General features: G+C 48.7%; 1 protein-coding gene across 5 annotated transcripts in view; it reads right to left on the reverse strand.

The window, feature by feature from the left end:
- The window catches only part of DIS3L2 (DIS3 like 3'-5' exoribonuclease 2), a 213,744-nt gene that overhangs the window by 32,053 nt on the left and 156,552 nt on the right, over positions 1-25,139 (reverse strand). For all 5 annotated transcript variants that reach the window (XM_087819517.1, XM_087819515.1, XM_087819516.1 and 2 more), the window contains one exon: positions 18,909-19,142. In XM_087819517.1, coding sequence (XP_087675643.1) covers positions 18,909-19,142 — 234 coding nt within the window. The remainder of the gene's footprint in view (positions 1-18,908; positions 19,143-25,139) is intronic.

Below are 25,139 nucleotides of genomic sequence, written 5' to 3' on the forward strand. Positions count from 1 at the left end.
CTTTCAAGAAAAATACATCCATCTGCTGGCACAGGGACCCATCAAGCTCAACCCCGTTCAGCACGGAGTTCCCGACTCATTAGTGTTGGAAAGTCTATAGTGAGGCTGGCCGCTCCCACTGGATGACGCCTCCCCGAGGCACCGTCTCTAAACCCCACAGCTGTGTTTTCACTTAAGGCCACTTCTCCTGACTCCATTGCACCTTGTTCCAGAAGCTCGTTCTATTCTCATTATGGTTAAAAATGACAGGACCAGGATTTTTCAGTGCAGAGGTTTTACCTGCTCAGAAGAAAGGCCCGGTCTCTGGAGCCACAGTCGGCCCCTAGGAAGGCTGCTCCTCAGTTGGGAGCCTCAGGGGCAGAGCTTGGGGCTCACCCCGTTTGCTTCAGCCCACAGGCCAGTCCCAGGAGGGAAGAAGCCTGGCTTCTCCTGCCTGCCACACTGTCTCCTCTTCTGAGGGTCATGTTATCACTCGCCAGCAGGGCCAGGGCTGCAGGGCTCTGCTGACCACTGCCCCGCATCCCCTCTGCCTCTGTTACTGGGTGGAAACAGCCCAGAAGAGCACATTCACCACCCAGGGTCTCCTTCAGCAGCACAGATGTCTCCCTGCCCATTTTCCTCATCAGGCCTTACCTGGTCACTGGGTCACTCTGCTGCCCCTCAAATTTCTGGGCAATGTGACAACAGCGACCACAAAGCATGGTGAGCAAGTCTGCACGTGTCACACAGAGTCAGGGTCAGGAACTTGAAACCATTCCGCTCCTCTCACTCAGAGCTGAAGCATCTTCGATGATTTTCACGGCCAAGGAGGGTGACTGTGCTGGAACATTGCCAGCTCAGAGCTCTGGGACCATCTGGGGCCAACCACCATTCAGGGACTAGAGTCGCCCAAAACTGCTTCCCAAGGAAAGTGACAGTGTTGACTGTGGGGACTGCATCTGGCTCCTCCAGGGAGGGGAGATGTCGTGTGGGTCCCTTTGCATTTAGAAGTTATCAGTCCGCCAGTTAGCTATCTGCTTTCTAAAGCTTGAGGCCCTGCCCCACACAGTGGAGACTCTCCCCACTGCAGACCTGGCAGAGCCTCTGGCGCAGCTTCTTCCACACCCAGCAGGGAGGGGGCAGCCTCGCGCGAGGCCACTAGCTCACGCAGGGAGGCCGGCTAAGTTTTCCTTGAGGCAAGTTACGCTGTGGACAGGACGGCAGGAGCTTGCTCACCAGCTCACTTGCCTTCCTCGAGCTGTTTTAATCATCCTTCAATTTTCACCAAAGTTTGTTTTAAGAAATAGCCTTATAAAACCTCCTTTTTCATTTGCCCTAAATGTGAAATCTATCCACTATAACATTTAATGTTCCCAATATCAAGTCTTACATGAGAAAGTGCTTTGAGAGCTAGGAAAAGTGTCCCTTGATTTTAGATGAGGTTTGTTAGAAGAAATAACCTTATGAAAATCTCCCTTCCCCACAAAGTTTGTTCTGATTGTCTTTCTATTGTACTCATTTCATGGGTCAGTTCCTCTGCTGTAAGTCTTCTCGAATCCTCTTTGGAGACAGGTGAAGATATGTATAAATAAAATAAGGTTCTTCAATACATAAGCCAAACGCCTGTAAAACTGAGACCCAGGCAGGTTTGAATTCAGCCGATGGAACAACGAGCATGACGGTAGGCATCCGGTTCATGGAAAAGAGAAAATGGGATGGTCTCCCACAACCCTCAGAGCTGTAATCAAGCTGGCTCGATGTTGAAAAAACAGGAGAGAACAGAATGATCTTCCAGGGAACTGGCCTCAGTTTCCAGGGACTTGAGGAGTTGGGAGTTATGTAACCCCAAGCTGGGAGCCTGCAGCTCTGGGCTTGTCTCTGTTCTCTCCCAGACACCAGGGTGGTGGTGGGTTCTGATGGCCTTAGCCTTCCCACCTGTAAAATGGAGCTGCATTTCTCTATGTTCTTATGTTCTGTTTTATGGATGAATGTGAGGAGTTTTCTACGTTTACTGGAAGGAAGCACCTCTAATATGTCCCTGCTAAATCTGTGAGAATAGAAGCTCTGAGGATTCCAGAAGGAACAGTACTCACATCTTTGGATGTTTTGATGAGAAAGAGGTGACAGTTAAGAATTTTACTACTTAAGGCTCTCTTATGTGGCCAAGAGCAACTGTCAAAGTTCATGGCACCATTCCACGCTAATTCTACTTCCTTCCTCCCAGACAAGGTCAAATGTCTGGACAACATATTCCAGGACACATTCTAAGGTCCTTTCTGGTCCTGGGGCAGCCAGGCTGCCCCTCTCCCCTGCTCATGCTACCTGTCTTCAACTTATCAACCTACAGTGGCAGGCTCAGCAGCACCTCCTGGCAGAAGAATAGCTGTCCAGTGCCACCCAGGCACAAAATGCTGTTGATCTGAAGTGCTCAGAACAATCTGGAAGGGACACCTTGGAGGCACATACCTGGGGTTACCTGAGGTTCCTATTCTCATCCAAAATAATTTAAATAGCCTTTTCCTTTATAGAACAACCTATCAATCTAATAGATACCATTCTAATTATGGTAAAAACCAAAGAACATATGGGAATTGTGAAGTTTAAAGAAAGTACAAAAAAAGTTTACAGCTAAGCTGAAATGCAAAAACCAAAAAAATTTAAAGAGGTTATTAGTTGAGGGCATTAGGAAGTGCCAGAATCCAGTAAGAAGGAAAATGAACAGAATTTCTATTTGCCTAGCTAACAGAAAAATCACCTTTAGTAAATAGAGAATCGTTGGATAATCAAACATAATTGAAAATCATTTAAGAAACTAGACATAATGTTAAATGTTAAAAAAAGTTTCGCAGTAACCTGAGGGGAACATTTTCATTAGCAGAAACTTGGTTTCCTTTTGACCTCTGTACAATCTCTCTAGGGCTCTGGGCTGGAGTCGGGGCAGTCAGAGGCTCTCATACTCTACAGAGACTTGGGGACCCTCTGGTCCAACTTTCTGCCCATTAGACGGCCTAAGTTCCCTTTCTTCCTATGAGCTCGTGCTTTTGCTGCAATCCCCCTGCCTGGGACACAGGCCTACAGTATCAGCCCTTCCTGAGCATGGGTCTGTGTTGCTTGGTACTGCACTGGAAACTACGGGAGGGGAAAAAGGACAGTCCAGGCTGGCACATGTGACCAAGTCACACTGCCCCCAGAGCTGGCAGAACTCAGAGAAGGATCTGGTAGAGTGGCCTGTGGGGAGGAGGTGAGGCCTGGGGTGAGTCTGGCAGGAAAGTGAGGATGTGAAAGACACAGATGGGAGAAAACTGAGACCTTCAGCTCTCCTTGGGCACAGACCACCCAGGTCAGGCCCATCACTGTATCCCCAATACCTACCAGTGTCTTCGGCAAAGTAGGTACTCAAGACATAATTGTGGAAGGAATAAATGACCAAAACCAGAAAAATGAGAGTCATTATGCACTGTCCTGTGAGTCCCTATGACACTGGCCTGGCTACAGCGTGCAGGGTACAACTTGGGAATAGGCAGAATACTACCAATGACGGTAATGAGAACACTCAAGACTTACTGAGCTCACCCAACGAATCTTTCTGTGCTAAGCACATTAATGTGCCCTCTTGCTGGATCCTCTCAGCAACCTCAGAGGACAGTGCTGGTACCACTCCTACTTTATATGTGGGACAAAGAGTCATGAACCTTGTCCCGGAGCTCACAACTACAGCCCTGCAACTAGAGCTCAGGGTCCCTGACTCAGAATGCCAGGTTACATGTGACAGAGGCTGACACCTGGACCCTCTCCTAGGTGGCGTTCCCCTCCCAGGCCACCTACATCGTGTGATGGGGACTGCTTTCTGAGGGCAGGTAGCCCCTGAGCTGAGACGTGGCTTTTTCCCAGGTGCAACGCCTGTGTCCCACACAAGTGAATAAAGCAGACCCACTTTTTGTTTCGAGATAATTATAGATTTACAGAAATCACAGAGTGTACAGAGAGTTCCTGGTACTCTTTCCCCAATTTCTGTCAAAGGTGACACCTTACACAATTATGATGCAACATCAAACCCAGGAAACCGACATTGGTGCCATAGTGTGTCCAGTCCTATGTTATCTGGTCACACATGTAGAGGCGAGTAACTGTCACTGCAGCCTGGATATGGGGCTATTCCCTCATCACGTAGATCCCCAGGCTACCCGCCTCTCCCCCCACCACCATACCTTCCTCCTGCAACCACCAACCTGCTCTCCAGCTGCATAATGTTACCATTGCAAGAATGTTATATAAATGGAATCATAACAGTATTTTCAAATAACACTTCAAAGTTATCCTAGGACTAGACTGGATCCATTTCCTCAGATATGTAGATGAATATAAAACTACCACCACCACAAGAAATTTAAAAATTAAGCAGAATGAGGACTGTTTCCATCCTAGTTCTGCTACTTCCAGTGATGGGACCTTTAACAAGTTACTTAGCCCCAGTCTCAGTTTACTCATCTGTAAAAATGAGTCTAAGGCTTAGGATTGAATGAGGTAACATGTGACAGCACTTGGCAAGAGGCAGGTGCTGCATAAATTCTAGCTGTTTGTTATTAATAAGCAGAGGAAGCTGCTGTTCCTCTTTATAGAAAATGAGGCTCCTAATGCTCACAAATGATTAAGGAAATGACCACACCAGCCCTTAATGACCCCAGGTTATTCTTCCCTTTGCTTCCCAAGACTCCACTGTGGAAACCAGCAGGGACTTTTAAAAGGCCCTTCCAACAGGCAACTTTGTGTGCACACCGGCATGAGAACAGCAGCCACTCCACTCCCCAGGCCAGAGTCTCCAGGGGGCCAAGAGTTCTGAAAGTGGGAAAAATGGCCCAGGGCTCTGTTTCACACCAATGCCTCCAGAGGACAGCCAGGGTGTATGCAGAGGCCCTAGCAGCACACTGAGCACAGAGAGGGGGACGGTGCCAAAGAGAGGCAAGGGTCGGATGTGTGATTGAATTAGGTGCTGCATGGATACCCCACAAAGCTCAGCATCACTCAAAAGCTGCATGTGTGAAGGATGACAATGGCCCACGCTGCCCACGAGGTCACCTTTACTGTGACTAGCTACAGAAATCTGAAGAAATCTCCCCCAAAATCACATATGCAAAGACTCCATTACATAGTCAAGAGAGCACTTTGAGTAGCTGGGGACCCGGCACAAATGGTTGCCTATATCTTAAGCAACATGCCCCAGGCCCATTGAAAACGGACAAAAACGGGCATTCAGGATCCTTCATGATTTATTAAAAGTGGCATTGTCCGTGCCTTTGCATGGCACCAGCAGGGGTGGGACTGAGGGCGCTCCTCCTGATGGCAAGGTCACCCCATGTGTCTCCTGTTCCCTTGGACTTTTCAACTCCTCTGGCCCACATTCACTCACTCACTTTTTCTCCTTTGAAGTTAAAGAATACCGCCTCATCTATCACTGACATGCTGGTTTTCAAAAGGACTGGGAGCGGATTCACTCTTTTTTTAAACCAGTGAGCGGGCTCAGCTGGGAGGAGGGAGGAGGGAAGGGGGAAGAGGGAAGAAGGAAGAGGGAAGGCGGACGGCAGCAACAGGGCCAAGCTCATGGTACTGCTTTCCTCCAGCTCCATGCCTGAGCCTAAGCACTCCTCTGGCATCTTGGCTCGCGGTGGGGACAGGGGTGCACCGCGTGCTGCTCCTCAGGGCCTGTGTGTGCTCACCACAGCCTCTCACACTGGTCTTTATAACGTTTCTTGTCCTACTCACTGTACGTTGGAAGCACACGTTCCTGATGTTTTTAGAAATGCTTCTAGCTAAGTAATTGGAACAGAGGGGGAACCTATGGCAGGGGGTGGAGGTGCACCAGACTCCCATGGCTGGCTGCCTCATGGGTTCTTTAACCAAATGGCCCCAATGCACCTCAAGCCCAGCGGGTCCTCACCTGATGCCTGCTCTTCCTCCCAGGGTGTGGGGGGACCTCCTCGGTAGCACCATAACCAGCCAGTTGTCCAGTCAGAGAACCCCAGGAGTATCTGGATGTGCCCCATCCTTCCTGGATTCTGACTCCACCTCCTCAGTACCTCCCCCATCTGGGCTTCCTTTCAGCTGTGTGATTTCAAGTCAGGGCCCAGTGGGTCTCGCCTAGATTACTGCTGTAGCTACCCAACTGGCTTCCTTGATGTTTGCCTTGATCCCTCCCAATTCATTCTCTATGGAGCTGCCAGAGAGATCTTTCTAAAATGCACGTCCCATCCCATCACTCCCATATGTAAATTGCTTCAATGGTACCAAGTTGAATTCAAAACATTCATATTTCAGTGCAAAGCAAACAAGGTTGTTCAACGGTGGCCCCGGTTACACCTCTAGTGACATTTCCCGCTGCCACCCCTAAGCCCTTCCTATGACACAGCCATGCCAACAGCCCACACACCTAGACACACCAAACCCTGCACTGCTCTGCCCGGAACATCCTTGGAAAAGCCACTCCCAACCCACTCTCAACTGCTCTCCTTTACTAAAACAGGCCTCTCCTCGGGCCCCAGCACCCAGCATGGATCACGATCAACACTAGGCGTGTCTGGGAGATGGGGCCAAGGCTTATCCCTGTACGGCAGTGACGGACACAAGCCGACAATCAATGCTGTTCCCTGAGTATTTTGCCGCAGGGCCTTTCCCATGGGTGAAAGATAGCAGGCCTCTATTAGCTGGCTGAGGCGGGTCCTTTCACAGATTTTCTATCCGTTAGCTGCACGTCCTTCCCGGGCAAGCAGTCCTTGGCCTCGCACCCATATCAGGCTCTCTTCCCACCACAAACACTCCAGCTGTTCTGAGGAAAACCCGATTCAATGGCAGTCATAACCAGCAAGCTGACTTGTTGACTATAATTTGTAAAAGCCTCTCAGTTATGAGGTTAACGTGTGATTGGGTGAGTCACTGACACGGGTGTTTGCATGTAATTGGAAAAGTCCTGTGCTTGATACCACTTGCTGACCCGACTTTGTGCAGCAGTCGGAGGAATTATCAAGAAAGTTTGGAGGGTTTTCTCTTATCATTTCAGCATCTCCTTTAGGGAGATACAATCTTCACTTTTATGCCAAGTCTTAAGCCAGTAAGCATCACATCTGTTTAAAAGCAGCTCCTGGGGCAGCTGCTGATGCTGATACCCCCTTTACAGATGGTTCCTGGGGCACCATGCCTGGCAAGGCTCCCAGGACCAGCTCCCTCCCAAATCTTCTCAGGTGGGTCCATCTCTGTTCTTGGAACTGTTTCCAAGAGAAATTTCTGGGCCCAGGAAAAAAGTGTTTGAAAAGGAAGGGGGAACCTAAATGTAAATCCTGAAATGATAAAACTTCCTGAAGAAAACAGAGAAAATCTTTGTGACTGTGGGTTAGTCTAAGATTTCTTAGCCAAGAGCACAATACATTTTTTAAAAGTCTGATAAATCAGACCTCATCAAAGTTGACAATTTTGCTCTTCAAAAGGGAATGAAAAGACAGTCAGAGAGAATGAAGAACTGAGGATGATTTGACAGAGGGTTTATAACCAAAACACAAAAAGAACTCTCAAAATGCACTAATAAGAAACCAAAGAACCCAATTAAAAAATGGGCAAAAGATCTGACCAGATACTCCATCAAAAAAGACATGCAGACCGCAAATATGCTCATGAAAAGGTCCTCAAATCATTAGTCATTAGGGAAATGCAAATGAAAACCATAATGAAATAGCACTACACACCTGTTAGCATGGCTCAAAAACAAAACAAACAAACAAATAAGAAGCTGACAATACCAAACACTGGTGAGCATATAAAGAAACCAGAACTCTCACTCATTGCTGGTGAGTGGTAGCGCCACTCTGAAAACAGTTTGGCAGTTCTTCATAAAGTTAAATATACACTTAGCATATGACCCAGCAATTTCTCCTTCTAGGCGTGTACTCAAGTGAAATGAAAACTTAATGGTTACACAAAAGCCTGTAGGCAAATGTTCATAGCATCATTATGCATAAACACCAAGCGCTGGAAACAGCCCAAGCATCCTTCAGCTGGTAAATGGTAGACAAATTGGTGCATCTCTCCCATGGACTAGTACTCTGCAGTAAAAGGGAAGGACCACATACACAACCACAAGGATGAACCTCTGAGGCGTGATGTCAAGTGAAAGAAGTAAGATTCCAAAGGCTGCCAACTGAATGAGTTCACTCGTACATCGTTCTGCAAAAGGCACCACTAGGCATGGAAACCAGATTAGTGGTCACCAGGGGCTGAGGCTAAGGAGAGGGGTTGACTGCTAAGGGGCATGCAGGAATTCCCTGGTACAACACAACTGTTCTGTATTTTGACTGTGGTATGTGTATCCTGCAGATGAGTACACTAAACAGAGTAAATTTTACTGTGTATAAATTATATCTTACTAGGAAAAAAAGGTAATTCTGGCTAAAAATGTGACTGGCGGGTCCAGAGTTTAAGGTGTAGGAGGTGACGGTGTATTAAGTCGGCCCTTTCATAGGGGACTGAAGAGTTGATTGAGCCGACAAACAATGAAACAAATGCAAGTTGAAACACTAATAAAACACCATTTCTAACCTATCACATTAGCAAAGATGAAATAAAACTACAAACTCTCAATTTGGTGAGAGGTGGTGACAATGTGCTACTGTTCCCTGGTGGGGAAAGCCTTTCTGGAAAATTATCTAACAGTCTGTATCAAAAACTCTGAAGTGTACTCTCTTTGGGATACATAGAAAAATGTTACTGCTAGGTGATGGTGGCCGACCAATGGCTATTTTTGGCTTACTTATTAATTTCTTAAGCTCTTAAAAAACAACCATGTATTACTTTTATAATAAAATAATGTAAGTTAATAAAAAAGAGAAATGTATCAGAAGGAAGTCAATTCCCTTCAATCCAGTAATTCTAAGAATATATTCCTAGGAAAATAATGATTTTCAAATTTATGCATAAGAATATTAATTGCCATGTTATTTACAAAAGCAAAAACTAGAACCCACCTATCACAACAACATTAGAGAAGGTTATATAAACCATTGTATATTTATACAAATGGAATATTTTGCAGTTCCTATTTGAGGGACTTGAAGTGTGATGTGCAGAACTCCCTCTCCTCCCCTCCCTTGCTCACAAATCTTGCATGGTGTCCCTTGTGAAGGAACTCAGTGCCAAGTCCTGAAGCTGTAAGGCATGGCACAGTCTGAGCTCTGCTTGCCGCACCCCCACACATGCCCAATAACCTGGCCTGCTTCCCTAGGAGCAGGGGAGGACCTTTCCTTACCCCTGCACCTGCATTTCAAATCCTCCCCCTCCATCCAGACCATCTGAAATATCACAAACGACGAGAATTTTTTTCTTCTGGTGGCCACCACCCGTTCTTCTCTGTTAGAGGTGGCTCTTCTGTGATCCTCTCTCAGCATCTGGCCATTCAGCCAACTTCTGCAGGGTGCTATGTGTCAAGCACTATTCTAAGCGTTTTATGGGTACAACTCATTACCTAATAATGAACCTATGGCATAGGGACTATTATTATTTCCATTTTACCAACTGTTATCTCAGAACATGTTATCTCATTTACTCACTACTCTCTTAGGAAACTGAGGCACAGGAAAGTCCAAGTCACACAGTGAAGTGAGGCTCCGAACCCCGGCAGTGTGAGGCAGGAGCCATGCTCCGGACTCTCCACTCCGGAACTAGTCACTGACTTGAAGCTGGTGGCCACAGGAGAGCTGACCCTGGACCTAGGGCAGTCTGGAGCAGAAGTACATGCCAAGGAGGAGTTCAGGGCTAGGCTTCTGGGCACACAGGACAGATCTCCACAGGGACCAAGATGAAGTCCTTGGCAACAAGGAGTCAAAAGTCCAGGCCAGGAAGCTGGACAGCCAGGCTGGCGGAAGAAGGGGCGAAGCTCAGGTGGTGCTCGAGCTCACAAGTGTGTTCTGCAGGCCAGCCAGGGAGGCAGGCAAGACTGTGGGCTTGGCTGGCTGGAAGCTTGCAGGAAGGGCTAAGCCCCAGTACTTGGCTAGGTAGAGGAGTGAGAATGAAGAGGAGAGCTCCTGGTTATTTACAGAAGGAAGCTGACTGTGGCAAATGTTTTAGCCTGTCTGATGGCCAGGCCCAAGTTCTCAGAGCTCAGGTTTGAAGGTTAAGAGCTCCTCAAACCCAGTCGACTGTAAATCATGAGTAAATACTCTTATTTAGGAGACCGCCAACTTAATGCTGACAAGCAAGTGAGAGACTGCTGGGATTCCCTCCTGGGTGCCGCCCTTTGAGTCTGCACTCATTTCCTTCCACAGGGCAGATGTCCTTGACCCTGGGAGGTCACAATTCAAGGGGAGATTAAATAATTTCTCATTTATTTCCAGAATTTCTAGCATTTTTGTATAGCAAATTGCTAATTTCTATTTTGTAGAAATTTTCAAATCAGAATGGCCTTGTTCCTAATCAACATTTTAAAGTGGCTCCTTCCTACCACAGTTAGTGTCATGTAAAACACCAAAGCAGTCACTTCCCACACAGCCCAAACTCAGAATGTCCAGGCTTCTGTGTGTCTGTTTCCTCCATAAAGCTTTAAGTGATGCTGAGAGCTGGGATTGTGCTCTACTTTTCTCTTTGTCCCCAACACCTAGCACAGTACTTTGTACCAGCAGGTGGTCAAAGAACATGTGGGATCTTAATAAAGTAAGTCAAGAGGGGTATTCTGAAGTTACAAAATAATTGTAAGTGCTTCAATTCTCCTTAGTTAAAAAATGCCTGCCACATGTAAGTGCTCCAAAACAAAACAAGTTTATTCCAATACTACCATTCTTTAAAAATGTGGAAATTTCTTGAGAAATCACAGGACCCCATCTTCAAGTTCTAGACTGTAAAGTGGGCGATGTTCTCCGGCATCCCCTGCCCTCGGGTGAGCTGGAGTACTGGAAACGGCTTGTAGCCCACCTCTTGTGCGCCGGTGCATAGATTTATGGGTGAAAAAGAAGTGACAGCACGGTATCTGCCTTCTACACAGCTGGCAATCCAGAATGCAGGCGGGAGGGGGCAGGAAGGAAATAAAGAGCAAAACTGCGAAACAAAGCAAAGGCAAACCCACCCAGTACTCCACCTGGTGCCCGGGAAGGAGGGCGGGCAGGAGGCAGCCTCTCTGGAGCAGGTGCTGGAGGAAGGAGGTCTGTGGGACCAGGGGCAGCAAGTGGAGGCACAGGCTATGCAAGGCAGGAAAGGATGAGGGAAGAAGGAATAGGAGTGGCTGGGAAACAGGGAGCACCAAACACAGGACACATCACAGAGGGCCTCCAAAGCCAGGAGGCTTTCAGACCTGATGGAGCGAGTCAGTAGTTTTCAAAGGCTGGTTGGAGATCAACAAAATGAGAAAAAGGTTTTCCACAAAGCTCAGTCAGCGTAAATGACAGCCCCATGTTGTGAAATTATGTTTTTCCTTCGTTTTGGTGCTAAAATGTTTTCATGTATAAAATCGTGGAGACAGTAGATGGTAATTGGCTTTTTAGGAAAACGTCCTTGTTCGGCAAAATTAAAACCTAGCAATTGTATCTTGTCCCAGAATATCTATGGAAATCTTATTGGTCCATGAAAGTCGTTTTAGGAGACGTAGGGTCTTGAGGGACAGGTGGAAGCACATTTCAGGGAACCCTGGCAGTGGGGTTAGGACAGACAGCAGACTGAACAGAAGCAGAGCCCCTAGTTCACGGAACCACGAAAGTCTAAATGAACTGGGTCAGCCCCAAGCAGCAGTCATGGTGGAAATCTCAAGCTCAGCTGCAAGGATGCCCTTTCCCTGGTGCAGGTCTTACTAACGTCAGAGGATTCCACGTCTCTTGTGTAGCTGTTTGGCTCACATTTGAGTGACGTGGGTATGACATGGGGGCAGGGCTGGGATGTACAGTGTCCCATGAGTAGAAAGGGGAGAGTCCAAGTGCTTCCTAATCCTGAGTACAATTACCCAAAAGACAGGCCCGGAGGAGCCGAATCTGTCTGTCAGGTCCACTACCCTGAAGGATCGCATCTCGGACAGAAACAAGGGGCGCTGGCCGCTGCCCTGCTCGACCCCCAGAAGCATCTTATATATCATCTTGTCAGTGTGAGAGCCTCTGTCTCACTTCACTGCCCTCTGGAAATGCGAAGGGCTTAAGTTTGAGTCATCTGGGCACACTCTCAACTCCAATTGTGATATGAGCTATCTTCTCAGACAGCCCAGCAGCAACTAACACAGAACATATCTTGTGGAAATCACTTCCATTAGAAGCAAAACCAGGCTCTGATGAGAATTCCCAGAGGGAACATTAGACCCAGGATCCCACCAGGGTACACAAATTATTTCCATGTTGTCGTGGGGGTGGGGATAGCTGCTCACATTAGCTCACCCCAGAGGGAATCTTTCCGAGAGGCAGGTGGGGGAATTTGGTGCCTCCCCCACCTTTCCATGCTGGCAAGCCAGGTCTCTGACAAGCCTGAGCACCTCTCTTCCCAGGGAGGCACCGGGGTCCCCATGGCTTCTCGCAGAGAGCCTCCTCTGCCAGGCTCCCCGAGGGGCACAGCTTGGTCTAAGGATACGGACGTGAACACAGAGACTGTGCAGTACGCCTCAGAAGCACTGCCAGCCCCCGGGGGTGCTGAAGCTTCCTGGCTCCTCACACCTGTCCAGGCAGCTCCACCTTGAGAAAGTCCTCATTACACCTTGTTTTAAACCCTGTATGCACTGGCAGGTAATCAAACACCCAGCCCTTTCATTCAAACGGGGAGGAAACCTCTCTGATTCATAGCATGCATTTAATTCTCTTACATAAACACACCTCTCCTGGAGCTACAGTCCTCTCCCAGGTCACCACCATCACACCTCTTCAAAAAGACTAATACACACAAAGATGCTCAGGGACCTTGAAACTCCTTAAAAACAAGCACTGTGCAGAGGCCGGAGATACAAAGATGAAAAGACGCTGTCCTTACTCTTAAGGAACTCCGTCTAGAGAAGGAGACAGGGAAGCAAGTGGAAAATGACAAGGCCCTGTGACAAGTGATCCAGAGGGGTGACAGGTATAAATGAGGAGCTGGGGAGCCACGAGTGGGAGGGAACGGATGGGCGGGCCAGTGCAAACCTCTCTGCGGCAGGAGGTAGAGTTCCGTGCTCAGGTTCCTGGAAGCTAAGAAAGGTCTCTAGGGGCAGGGCAGGGTGTGGGTATGGCTTTTCCCACCTGTAAGAAATGAGCCTGAGTAAAGGCAAGCACAAAGAACTGGAAAGCAAGCGAAAAGCTTCTGGAAGCGTGGTGGGAGCCAACGTTACTTTCTAAAGTTATACAGAAAGCAGTCTTCAGAGTTGAGCTGAAGATCTGTACTGGCCATTCCAACCAAGAGCAGAAGCATCAGCTATGGGTCCTTACTGGCAGCCACCGCACCAAGGGCACCTAGCAGCAAAGGTCACACGAGGACCATCCCAGAGTCCCTGGTGTGGCTGGCGGAGAGCATGCTTCTCTCTCTGTCTCCGTGTACCTTCTGCTCCCTGTAATCACTCCAATCAGAGTTTCTTTTGATAACCTTAATTTCTTTTGGGCTGTTCCCAAGCATTGTGCAAAACACTGAAACTGCTCAACTGCTTCTCTAGCCCAAAATTTATCAGTAGTAGAAGGAATATTTTCATCTCAGTCTGATTTGTGTGTCTATTTCTCCGTGGGTTCAGAACTCAGAGGAGAGGAGTGAGATGGAATAGTCGGCCCTCTGGATCCGTGCACTTTGCATTTGCCCATTCAACCAGCTGTACTCTCAGTCCAGTGCTGGGAACTGTGGATATGGAAGGCCGACTGTATGTATCATTCTGTGCCACTTTATATAAGGAATTTGAGCACCTGCAGATTTTGGTATTTGTGGGGTGTCCTGGAATCAGTCTGCCGCGGACACCGAGGACAACTGTGTATCCCTGAAATCTCAACATCCTTCAGCTCTTCTTCCTGTCACACCTTCCCCTCATCACCTGTGACTCAGGGCTTCACTTCCTACTCAAGCTCTTTCACTAATCCATCTACCTAAGCACCATCGGGTCTGGTATTCCTTCAGTCCTGTGGCAGCTGACTAGCAGGCCCTCGGTTTTATCTTATTAGAGTTTCCGGTAAGTACACAGAGTTCTTCTCAAATTCACTGTGCAACTTTTGGGTAGAAAGTCTGTCTTCCACTGCCTAAGGCTCCTTAGAGAACTATGAGCAGAATTTGTAACAAAACAGGAACTCAAGAAATATCTGTCTGATGAGGGATGGAGATCATGTCTGAGTCTGCATTTTTAACTACTTCCAGAATAATACTACCCGTAGTCCTTCTAATTTTTGAAAATTATGAGTAAATGACTATGTAATGTGCCTAAAGGAAGGGTGAGCACATGAAGAGCTTAGGGTTATAATAACAAGCTGCTCAGCAGAGTTGCTCTGAAACTTAATGATACATGTTGGTTTTTATGCACATGTTAACAAGCCACAAACAGCGATCAGCTCACACAGTGGCTGTAATTAGTGCTACTTCCATACAACTAGGTCAAGTTTTCAAGTCTGTCTTGTTCATGCCATGGGATGCATACATATGGATTGTTTCCCTGATCCCACATGAAATTAACGCTAACTGAATCAATCTCTCTCTTCTCCCAGGAGAGATTCCAGTGCCCTCTGCCTGGAGGCTGCAGCTTGTCCCCTCTCCAGCCGCTCTGCTCTCCTTCAGAGGCCATCCTAGAAAACCTGGGGAATGAGGGCCCAAACGAGCACAGAGTCTTGGCTGTAGATTTATTTATAAATCAGACGGATAAATCTAAATGGGAATTTTGCTAATATGATTATTATGGAAGTGGTAACCGGGAAAATGTTGCAGGGTGATAACTATTCTTTAAGCCTCACTGGTTCAGGAACTATCTCCACGGAAAAGCAACGCACAGTCCACACTTAAAAGGAAGCCCTGAGCTGGAGAAGTCTTCCTGGGCTGTGTATCACCACTGTGGAGAACGGCGCCACTCTTAGGGCGGCACGGCTTTCACAGGCCACTTCCTTCTCCTTGGTCTTAATTCAACCAATTTGATTGTGGTTACTCACGAGCAGCCAATGCAAACAGCGCCTGAGAGCCGTTCCACACAGGGGCAAGGGCAGCGAGAAAGGCCGGCGTTATCAACATCCCCCGAGGGTCTAGACTGCACCCGGAGCTCACAGCACCATGCACCATACAGCAGGCTTCTGTACCAATCCTGACGAGAGCGGGAGCGGGGAGTGCAGTTTGGGGCAGGAGACCTCTCTCCAGTCTCAGTGTCAGCAAGAGCTTAGCGAGATGCTCTCAACCACCTCGCTCAGGCATTTAAAAAATCAGTACCCTTAGGAGGTTTTTAAAATAATAGTTAATGCAGATAGGAAGGGTCTTTAGTGTAACACATAAAACAATATGAAAGATGAAGGACTAATTCAAGACCACAGTCACTGGGACATTTCAGGCCCAGATGCGACTTGAGAGAGAGGGAGAGAAACAAAACCAGACACGAACAACCCTGGGTGGGCAGAGAACTCCTGCCAGTATTTCCTCCCTCCTGCCCTTACTCACAGGCTACCAAGAGGGGCATAAGCTGGCATGACCTTTCTAGAAGGGAATGTGGCAACAGTCCAAGATTCTTAAATATGTCTATACCTCTGACCCTATCACCACTGTTCCAGGAATGTCCTAAGGAAATAACCAGGGATCAGGGTAAAGATTTATAAACACAGATGACCATGGCACTATCACTTATAGTATCAAATAATCACAATCAAAATATCTACAATATAGATAGCTAAATATGTTTAAGAGCATATTCATGATGGAATAGCACACAGGCATTAGAATGTCTTAGAATTTTGAATGACATGGGAAAAACTCATTATAATATAACATTAAAAAGCAGAATTTAAAAATTATGTGTATGTGATGCTGACCACCATTCCCTCCTGCCATGAAGTGGTGAGAGGGAAATTACATAGAATTATCATATACCAAAATATTAACCGTGGTATTTCTGGGAGGATTCTAGGTGATTTTGATTTCTTTTGTATACTTTTGTATTTTCTAAATTTTCTAACATTAGCATATATTTACATACTTTTATGTAAGTGTAAGAATATACTTTTGTGTTTATAGTCTGATTTAAAGCTTACTTTCAAAGGAAAAAGTGGGGATTGGAGGGGCCATCTAAGACCCGGGGCAGGAGGAAGTGCTTCCTGCTCTCCTGTCTAAGGCTACGTGGCTGCTCTCTAGAGTCCTCCCCACTGGAGCTCCTTCCTGTACAGCCTAAGGACCACTGAAATGCTGCTGGCTCACTACTGGTTACCTCCAGGTAAGCCCTCCCAACAGACCTCAGGCCTCTGTGCCCAGGCGCTTCCTGTCTCTCTCTCGCTGGCCCTCAAACTCAACAGACCCTACTTGGGAGTCATTATCTTTCTTCTCAACTCTCCTACCCTCTGGTGTTTCCTGATCAGTACATGGTACTACACCAACCCAGGTGCTGAAACCTGGCCCTGATTCCCTACTTCTCCCTCGATACCTACCCCTGCCCTTCCACATCCAACCAGGATAGCTGGTCAAGGCTTGACCATTTCCTTCCCCTCCTGGATCTGGAAATGTCTCCCTCCCCATAGTCTCTGTCCATGTCAGGCCCTCTTCCTTTATTTTGCTCTCTTTCGGTCTACTCTTCAAACCACCAGGAAATTCTTTCTAAACCACAGTTCTTATCACGTCACCTCCATATTTTAAATCACTCCATGGCTCCCCTAGCTGGTTCCCACAGACTTCCAGGCCTACTCTGCCTCCTTCCCTAGCCGCTCCCTCTCTTCACTCTGTACCACACGATCTGGAGCAATTGACCACTGCCCAAATGTGCCATCACTCACGCTCCCAGGCCTGTACCAGCAGTTTGCTTGAAATGCTCCCCCTCTCCCTGTTGCCTTCAGAGCCTGATGAGTCCCTCAAGTCTTTTTAAAGCCCTCCCAGACACACTGGCCTGCTGGGAAGCCTGATGCCGAGACCGGCTATCCTCTCGGCACAGCCTTGCTGCGCTGTGAGAGCTGTCGCAATACTTTCCATTCTCTGGGTGGTCTGCTGGCCCCTCTGCTATACCACTGCTTATTCTGCCATCCTTCATTTCCAGCACCCAAGTAATGCCATCTGAAGATGCGCTGAGTGAAGGACTCCGTGACTACGGGAAGAGAAGCTGATTCTACAAACATATCCAACCACCTGATCAACAGCTTACTCTGGTGCGTAAAAAATGACATAAATAATAAGACCAAAGAAGAGCCAGATATGTCCGTCCTTCTTACCTTGTACCAAATATCACACTGTACAAAAATTAAACAACAGAGAGTTGGAATGCTCATTTCTTGAAAACAACTGTGCTGGAGAAAAGGAACAGAAACATTCTTAACTATAATTTATAAATGCATGACTCAACAGAACTTATTGCTACAGACAGCAATAGGGGTGGGGGGAGAATGCTATACTGCTGCATCAGGGGTGGGGGGAGAATGCCATACTGTGGCATCAGAGCCACGTTTGCCACCACGAGCAATCCCCACCCTCAGTGTACCCGACAAGAAGGTGAAGCGGGCATCTCTGCAGATGGGCCAGGGGACATGGGCTGGGTGGGATGAGACCTGGCTGTGAAGAGGCTGCAGAGCTTGCAGAGGTGGGAAATTAGAATCACTGCTCTTTTGGCCTCAGGCTAATTAAAGCTCCCCGACTGGGAACAGGGTAAGGGAACTGGTGCTAAACTGATTTATTCCTCTACTTCTGGCCGCCAGCTGGACCTGCTAAGCATGGTACTAATCAAAGGAATAATTTACTTAATAGCATGAAACCATCCTGAGAGCTAACTTTGCGCAACTGTTCCCATTACTGAGCCGATTCCCCAGTGCAGCGCTGATGAGCTGCTAAGAGCTGACTGGGTACCAGAGCTGAATTTCATTTAAGCAGGGTCAGTGAACCATGGACCACAGGCCAACTCCAGCCTCCCACCTGCTTCTGTACCGCCTACAAGCTAAGAATGGTTTTTACATTTTTAAATAAATGTAACATAACTAAAGAAAGAATACTACTTTGTGACATGAAAATTATATGAACTTCAAATTTCAGTGTCCTTAAAATGTTACTGGAACACAGCCACACTCATTTGTTTGTTTGCCTCTGGCTGCATTCACACTACAACAGCAGAGCGGAGTACTCAAGACAGCCGTTTGGCCCACAAGCCTAAGATATTTACTATCTGCCCTTTAGAGAGAGTCTGCAGACCTCTGACTTAAAAGCTGGCTAGGCCAAGGTCATCCATAACAGCATTCCACAGCAGCCTGGATCCCAAGGTACTAAACACAGAACACAGGCTCTGTTCTATAACGTAATGAGGACAGAATTCCTGGATCTTAACAGTCACCGACTGTCGGACATGGCCACTCGGCCAGGTTTGAGTGACAGCTGCCTAAGTCTCACAGGGCTGTGGCACGGCTGTGCCACTCCAGAGCAATCAACGCCATGCCGGGCTATCATTTTCCCCACAGCCAGCATTCTACAGTCTCCTGGGCTATGCTTCCTCAAGCACTGACCTGGAATTTGTAAACACATAACTCTTCTGGGAAGACAGGGATAAGAAGAAATACACAGCCCTTCCAGGTTAGGCCAGCTGGGAGCTTTGGTCTCTCAGCCACGCACACAGACGCCACCCTTTGCCTGGGCTCACTACGTGAGGCCTCACGTGCCCTGTGGTGCTAGGAGGGGTCAGGAGTCAGTTTCTGCCCACCTCGAGGAACAGGGTTTCAGTGTAGTGACTGGGGAAAGGAAGAGGAAAAGCCAGACTGCCACACTGAGTCACATGCACGCTGGGTTCAGGCACAAGGCAAGTCTGTTGGCTGCAATGAATAAAGGAAGCAACTGACCTGATCCAAACGAAGTGCGCCGTCCAAAAACCGCTGTTTGCGTAGCTCCTTCGCAATCCTGTGCAGATTCAAGACGGCCTGGTGCACCTCCTCGCTGGTGTGCTCCGGGGAGATGGGGGGCAGCTCCTGCTCAGGGATCATCTTAGTCGGGCTCTCAATCATGCTCTGGGCATGCTCGTAGCTCAGTTTGGTGCAGGAGCGGATGATGGTCCGGCCAAACCACTCACTAAGGATCTGCAGAAGGACAGATTGTGGGGAGAACAGCTTTCAGGCTTCTCTTACATGTGACCATTCACTCACGCATACTCCACAGAGACCTCCTGAGCACTGACTCTTTGCTCAAAATGGGGTGAGATTCCGGCTGGGCACAAAGGCTGATCCGACGAAGAAGCCGCTACCCTCCATGAGCTCAGCCTCTCAGACACGGACTGAGCAGGCACAGAGTCTCCAGAGGTCTCCAGCACAGGGGGCTCGGGCAAGGCCAAGCAGGAGACTGAGGCAAGAGGCCTGATGGAGACTTTTTCATTAGTTTGGGTGAGTGGTCATCAATGTCAGAACTGGGAGAGAGAAGAAGGGACAGATGCCAAAGATGTGGGGAATCTGTAGGCTTGGTAATGGATCCAATGTGGGTGAGGGGAAGGCGGGTCCTCTGACAGAAACAGAGAGCAGGATAGAGGAGAAAGAAAGCCAATTCCAACTTGTTCTCTTTGGGGCACTAATATAGGGACAAAGGCCCAGAACAGGGCTTCTCAACCTCAGCACTCTTGGGCTGACTGATTCTTTGTTGTGGGCTGTCCTGTGCACTGTTAAATATTTAGCAGTATCCTTGACCTCTACCCATTAGGTGCCAGCAGCACCTCTCCCCAGCCCCGAGTTGACAACCAAAACCATCTCCAGACCTTGCCAAACATCCTCTGGGGTCATCAGCCCAGGCTGAGACCTGCTCGGCTTGCAGTAGACACAGCTGAGTTGAGTGGTGGTACCCAGTGAGGGTGGGGTTACCACTGATTTGTCTTTTATACCTTCAGTTTGTCTCTATTTCTATAATGAGCACTCATCACTTTTAAAACAAAAATAAAATAACCCTTAAACTACCTGAGGGACTCCTGAGTCTGAGATGCAGGGAGGAGGCTGGATGGGGCTATGGAGCAGGCAGTCGGGTGTGGCCCTGGGGCAATAACTGCTCTGGAGGTGGGGAGATGGCCTCATGGACCCAAAAGAAAAAGGCAAGTAAAAAAGTTGAGGCTGCAGTCTCTACCAGCTTCTCCATATCAGGGAACAAAAAGAAAAGCTGGAGGGTGAAGACAAACAAAAACGAGAGAGCTGGCAGACAGGAGGAAACCAGGAGAGCCTGATGCTGGGAGAGCAGGAGATGGGCCGTGGGAAAGGGGGGCTCAGATGCAGCAGCAGATACGGCATGGCACAGTGACGGGCAGGCTGGTTCTGCACTGTCCACACAGCAGCTCCTGACCCAGCAGCAGCCGCCTGAGGCCACTTTATTCTCGCCCTGCCCCGCACTGCCCCCAGAACAGTCTTCCTAAAGACTATTTAGGAAGGGTAGATTTTCAGACCTAGCCTCATCCGGCCTCCTCCCTGCACCTCAGACTCAGGAGTCCCTCAGGTAGTTTAAGGGTTATTTTAGTTTTAAAAGTGATGAGTGCTCATTATAGAAACAGAGACAAACTGAAGGCATAAAAGACCAATCAGTGGTAACCCAGCCCTCACTGGGAACCGCTGCTCAACTCAGCTGTGTCTGCTGCAAGCCCAGCGGGTCTCAGCCTGGGCTGATGACCCCAGAGGATGTTTCGGAACCCAGTGAGGTTTTATTATCCTCACTCCGCAAACAAGGAGGCTAAGGCACAGACACATGAAGTGACCAGCTAGAGAACAGGTGGCAAAGCCAGGAACTGAGCACAGGTGGTCGGGCCCCAGAGCCTGAGCTCCTGACCACGCGCTTGTCAGATGCCACCTGGAGGACTGGGGCTGAGAACAAAGGAAAGTCCCTGTATTGAGCATGTGCTTACTGGTGATCTTTGGAAGACTATTCTAGAGGGAAATGTGGGGCAGGCTGCGTAGATCTCAGGCGCATGCTACAGACGAATTCCAGAGATGCTGTCACCAGGCAGCCAGAGCTCTGCCTGCCACCAACCCCCCCCCCCCCCCCGGTGTGCCATTCAAAGAGCAGCATCTTCTGCATGAGGCAAGTGGAAAAACTTGGGAAGCACAGGGTTGAGGACAGGTGGATGGCTAGCAGCGAAGGCACCGTGGATGGCTGGCTCTGCAAGGACCGGAGAGCAGAGCTGCCGCTGTGCAGAGCAAGGGGAGAAGCCAGTACAGGAGGACTGACAGTGCGGAATCACGGGCCCTGGGCCACAGGCCCAGCAGGTGGCCCATCCAAGAGGGAGGAGCAGGGGCCTGGAGGGGAGGCAGGAAGGACAGGGAGGAGGCCTGGGGGAAGAAGAGGCAAGCCAACATTGCTAGGTCAGATAGCCCCAAGCTATGGAGTCAAGTAGGAGGCAAGGGTCTGAGGAAAGTGGAAAAGCTCCGAGATCAATGCCTAGGGAAATGTGACTCACGAGCAAGGCAGGACCAGGTGCGCTTGGAGGAGACAGGACGCACAGGTCAGCGAGAAACCCTTCAGCCTGAGCTGGCAAACACCCCCTGCCCTCCTTCCCACTAGCAGAACCATTCTGCTGGCAGCCTCGGGGGAGGGGAGAGCCAGTGCAGAGGAGCTGTCGCCAGTGAGAATCTCGGGGGCCACAGCTCCTACCGGGGAGGCTAGAGAGCCGCCTCTGACACCCTTGCCTTCCCTTGAGGAAGGGCCAGTACTCGGAAAACGGCAGCCAGGGCGCACAGGAAGAGAGGCAGCAACTGTTCATATTTTTCTTTCATTCAGTGCAAAGAGCCTTATTATAACAAAGTCTTGGATCCGTAATATCAGACTTTAACTTTTCTTAAAATAAAAATCCTCAAACTATACTTTCTGGATGATGCCAAGAACTCCTCCTCTCCAAAAACACCTGCGATTCAAACATCACGCTCCTGACCCTTCCGCTGCAGCCAGTGGGTCCCGGGTGGATGTGCAGCAGGGGTATGTACGCTGCGTGCAGGAGGAACTGTAGAGCCGGCCTGGGTATCACCCAGCATCCTAGCAGGGAAGGGGCGCCACAGTCTCCAGGAGAGACCTTCCCAGGTCAGCCCAAATGTGCCCTCCCTCACCACCACATTTCCTGAAAACTCCCGCCCCTGGGTTGCTCCGATCTCCTCTAGAATGACAGGGCCACGGCCTATTGGTTCTTGTGGTCACAAAGTTTCCCCAGGGATTTGGCTTGTTTCCTTTTCTCCGTTTCATTCCAAACCCAGTTAGTTCCCCACTTCTGTGTGTCCACATCTTGTCTGACGATCTGTCTTTGGCAGCTTAGGGAAACTTTCCTTCCATTCTACTCCACCCCTCCCCTTCACACAAGTTACAGGTCGTCTCGCAGGTCCGCTCAGGCTTCCAGGTCACAGGATATCTGGTCTCCTAGAGTCTGTGTCCCTTTCCCTAGAGAATACAGGAAACCACTGCATACATACGTACACAGCTCACCACACCAGGTCAGGGAGACTCTACCATGCCTGGGAATCCATTTTCATGTAAACTGCTGGGTTAAGAATTACTTTAAAAACCTAATGAGAGTCACAGATACAGAGGACAGACTGATAGTTGCCAGAGGAGAGGGGGTTTGGGGGGCTGGGTAAAAGAGGTGAAGAGATTAAGAAAGTAAAAATTGGTAGTTACAAAATAGTCATGGGGGTATAAAGTACAGCACAGGGAATATAGTCAATAATATTGTGGTAACTATGTATGGTGCCAGGTGGGCACTGGACATATTGAGGGGAACATCTGGTAAAGTATATGATTGTATAATCACTATGATGTACACCTGAAACTAGTACAAAATAATACTGAATAAAACTGTAAAGTTTTTCTAAACATGCTAATAAAATTAAAAAAAAAAAATCTAATGAGAGCTTCAAGCCTTCTCCCATGAAATATCAATGCACAAATTTTGCAGTAAGTTCCATGAGGTTCCTGGGTACCTGCCGCCCCCCAGCCCATGTGTTTGGGCTCTAAACAGAGCTCTGTTGCTCCCTCTGGACCCAGTGATCACAGTGCGGAGCCCTGGCCAGAAGCCACTTTTCATCCTGCCCAGATCTTAACATCTGTTATCTGTAACCTGGCAAAATCAGAAGTTTCCACTCCTTATCAGAGCTCCCTAACCACACTCTGCCCGTACTCTGTCAGGTTGAGCCACTTTTTTCTAATGGGCACCTCGGCTCCTTCGGCTGGTTTCCTTACCCGTCAACACCTATCCTAACAACACACAGGAACACCACCAGATCTAGGACTGCGGGGCTGATGAGGAGCTACCTATAATGCCTGCATCCCAGAAAACCTGTGCCGACCTTCTTTCTGAACCTACAAAGGGCTGAAGTGAAAGTTCTGAAGAGCCATCAAGAACTTGCTGGCCCTGTGACAGTGGCCTTGGGCAGCAGAACCTATCCTGCTTTAACACAACCACCCTGACACAGGGACTAAAACATTATGAGGCCAGGAAAACTAGCCTGAAACGCAGCCGAGAGGCAAGGATGCCCCGCAACCTCCCACAGAAGGGCAGCAGGGAAAGGAAGGCCAGGAGCAGGGGCTCCCCAGGGGCAGCACGCCTTAGGGCAAGGGAGGAAGGCCTTCTGGAAGGAACACCTCATTAATTTCCAATTTGGAAGCTGTATTCACATCAACGCCCTGTCCATAACCAGGCCAGTGGCAGAAGACAAAAGGACAAAGCGTTTTTCATGGAAAAAGTGAAAAAGCCACGAGGAGCTTCATAAACAAACCCTCAGAGAGAAGATCATGTCCTTCCTCTTTGCTTAATCACAGAATCTGGGGCCTTCGCTGTCTGCAGGCGGCACGCTCCCTGCACTCACTCGCGGACACCGCTATTTAGGACATCAGAGTGAATACTGTGCCGACACCCACTGAAGGCACATGACAAGAAGAAAACCGGGTCATGCCTGGCCGGGCGTGTCTCAGCGGTTGAGCATGGACCTAGAATCCAGGAGATTGAGGTTCAATTCCTGGTCACTAGACATTGCCGGGGTTGTGGGCTCGATCCCCCTGTCGGGGGCGTGTAGGAGGAGGCCGATCAATGACTCTGTCTCATCATTGATGCTTCTCTCTCTCCCTCTCCCTTTCTCTCTCTGAAATCAGTAAAGATATATTAAAACAAAAACAAACAAACAAAAAAACCTGGTCAGAACAGAGCACACACTCTATACTCGTGACCTATTTTCTGGCCCAGGTAGGACAGGAAATAACAACACTGTTGTGGACAACACTTCAGAGCATCTGGCCCTGTCTCTTGAACACATATGGAGGGACTGCATTCTTCAGCCCACTTCACAGTTGAGAAAACAGGCCAGAGATTTGTGAAAAGTCACACGAACTTCTAAGAGGCAGCCAGGAGCAGGGATCCCTCCCACTAGGCCCACTCCTTGCACTAGGCCTGCTGTGACTGAGATGTGGGTCATTTCTCAAATGACAAATGAGACTTCAGTGAGATTAGAAAGTAAATGACAAGACTGAAGGACCATCAGAGGCTCACCTCACTTAGACTCAGCTGCGTCCTTTCCTACTGTGTGGAGAGCCTCTGAGACGCACTGGGCCCACCAGGCCCTCTGCCAAGTGCGCTGAGGATGGGGCCTGGGCTGTGTGTCTGCTGGCCTATTTTAGTTTATAAGGCAGTTTGTTCATGTGCTAGAATTTTCTGGAAGATTTGTATAGAAAAAAAGCCTGAGTAAACTGTGAGCTCTTCTTTCTCATGTCATCTGCCACCAGCCTAGTCTGCTGACTCCAAGATGCTAATTGGGCCCCCTTCCATCTTGACTTACCTAAAGATCAACTGGCTAAACTTCTAAGAAGAAGGAAGTGAAGAAACTTCCTCAAGTGTCTGACTGCAACAGTAGGAAATGGTGGGAAAGTGAGAGGAGCCTCAGGTCCTGGATGCGGCTGAGAGACAAGAATTCCATTCCTATGACAGTGGAAGAGGCCCTAAGCCCGAGCAGTCCTCTAAGCGTTCCCTTTACCAGGACAGTTGTGTGAGAGTGGGGAAGGGCAGGAAGAACCTCAGGGTGGTGGACAGGGTAGGAGGCCTGAGGGCTGAGGGAAGGAACCTGGAGCCAGGGGAGAGG

Source organism: Miniopterus natalensis, chromosome 8, assembly GCF_054644295.1.
Source record: "Miniopterus natalensis isolate mMinNat1 chromosome 8, mMinNat1.hap1, whole genome shotgun sequence".
Classification (NCBI taxonomy): Eukaryota; Metazoa; Chordata; class Mammalia; order Chiroptera; family Miniopteridae; genus Miniopterus; species Miniopterus natalensis.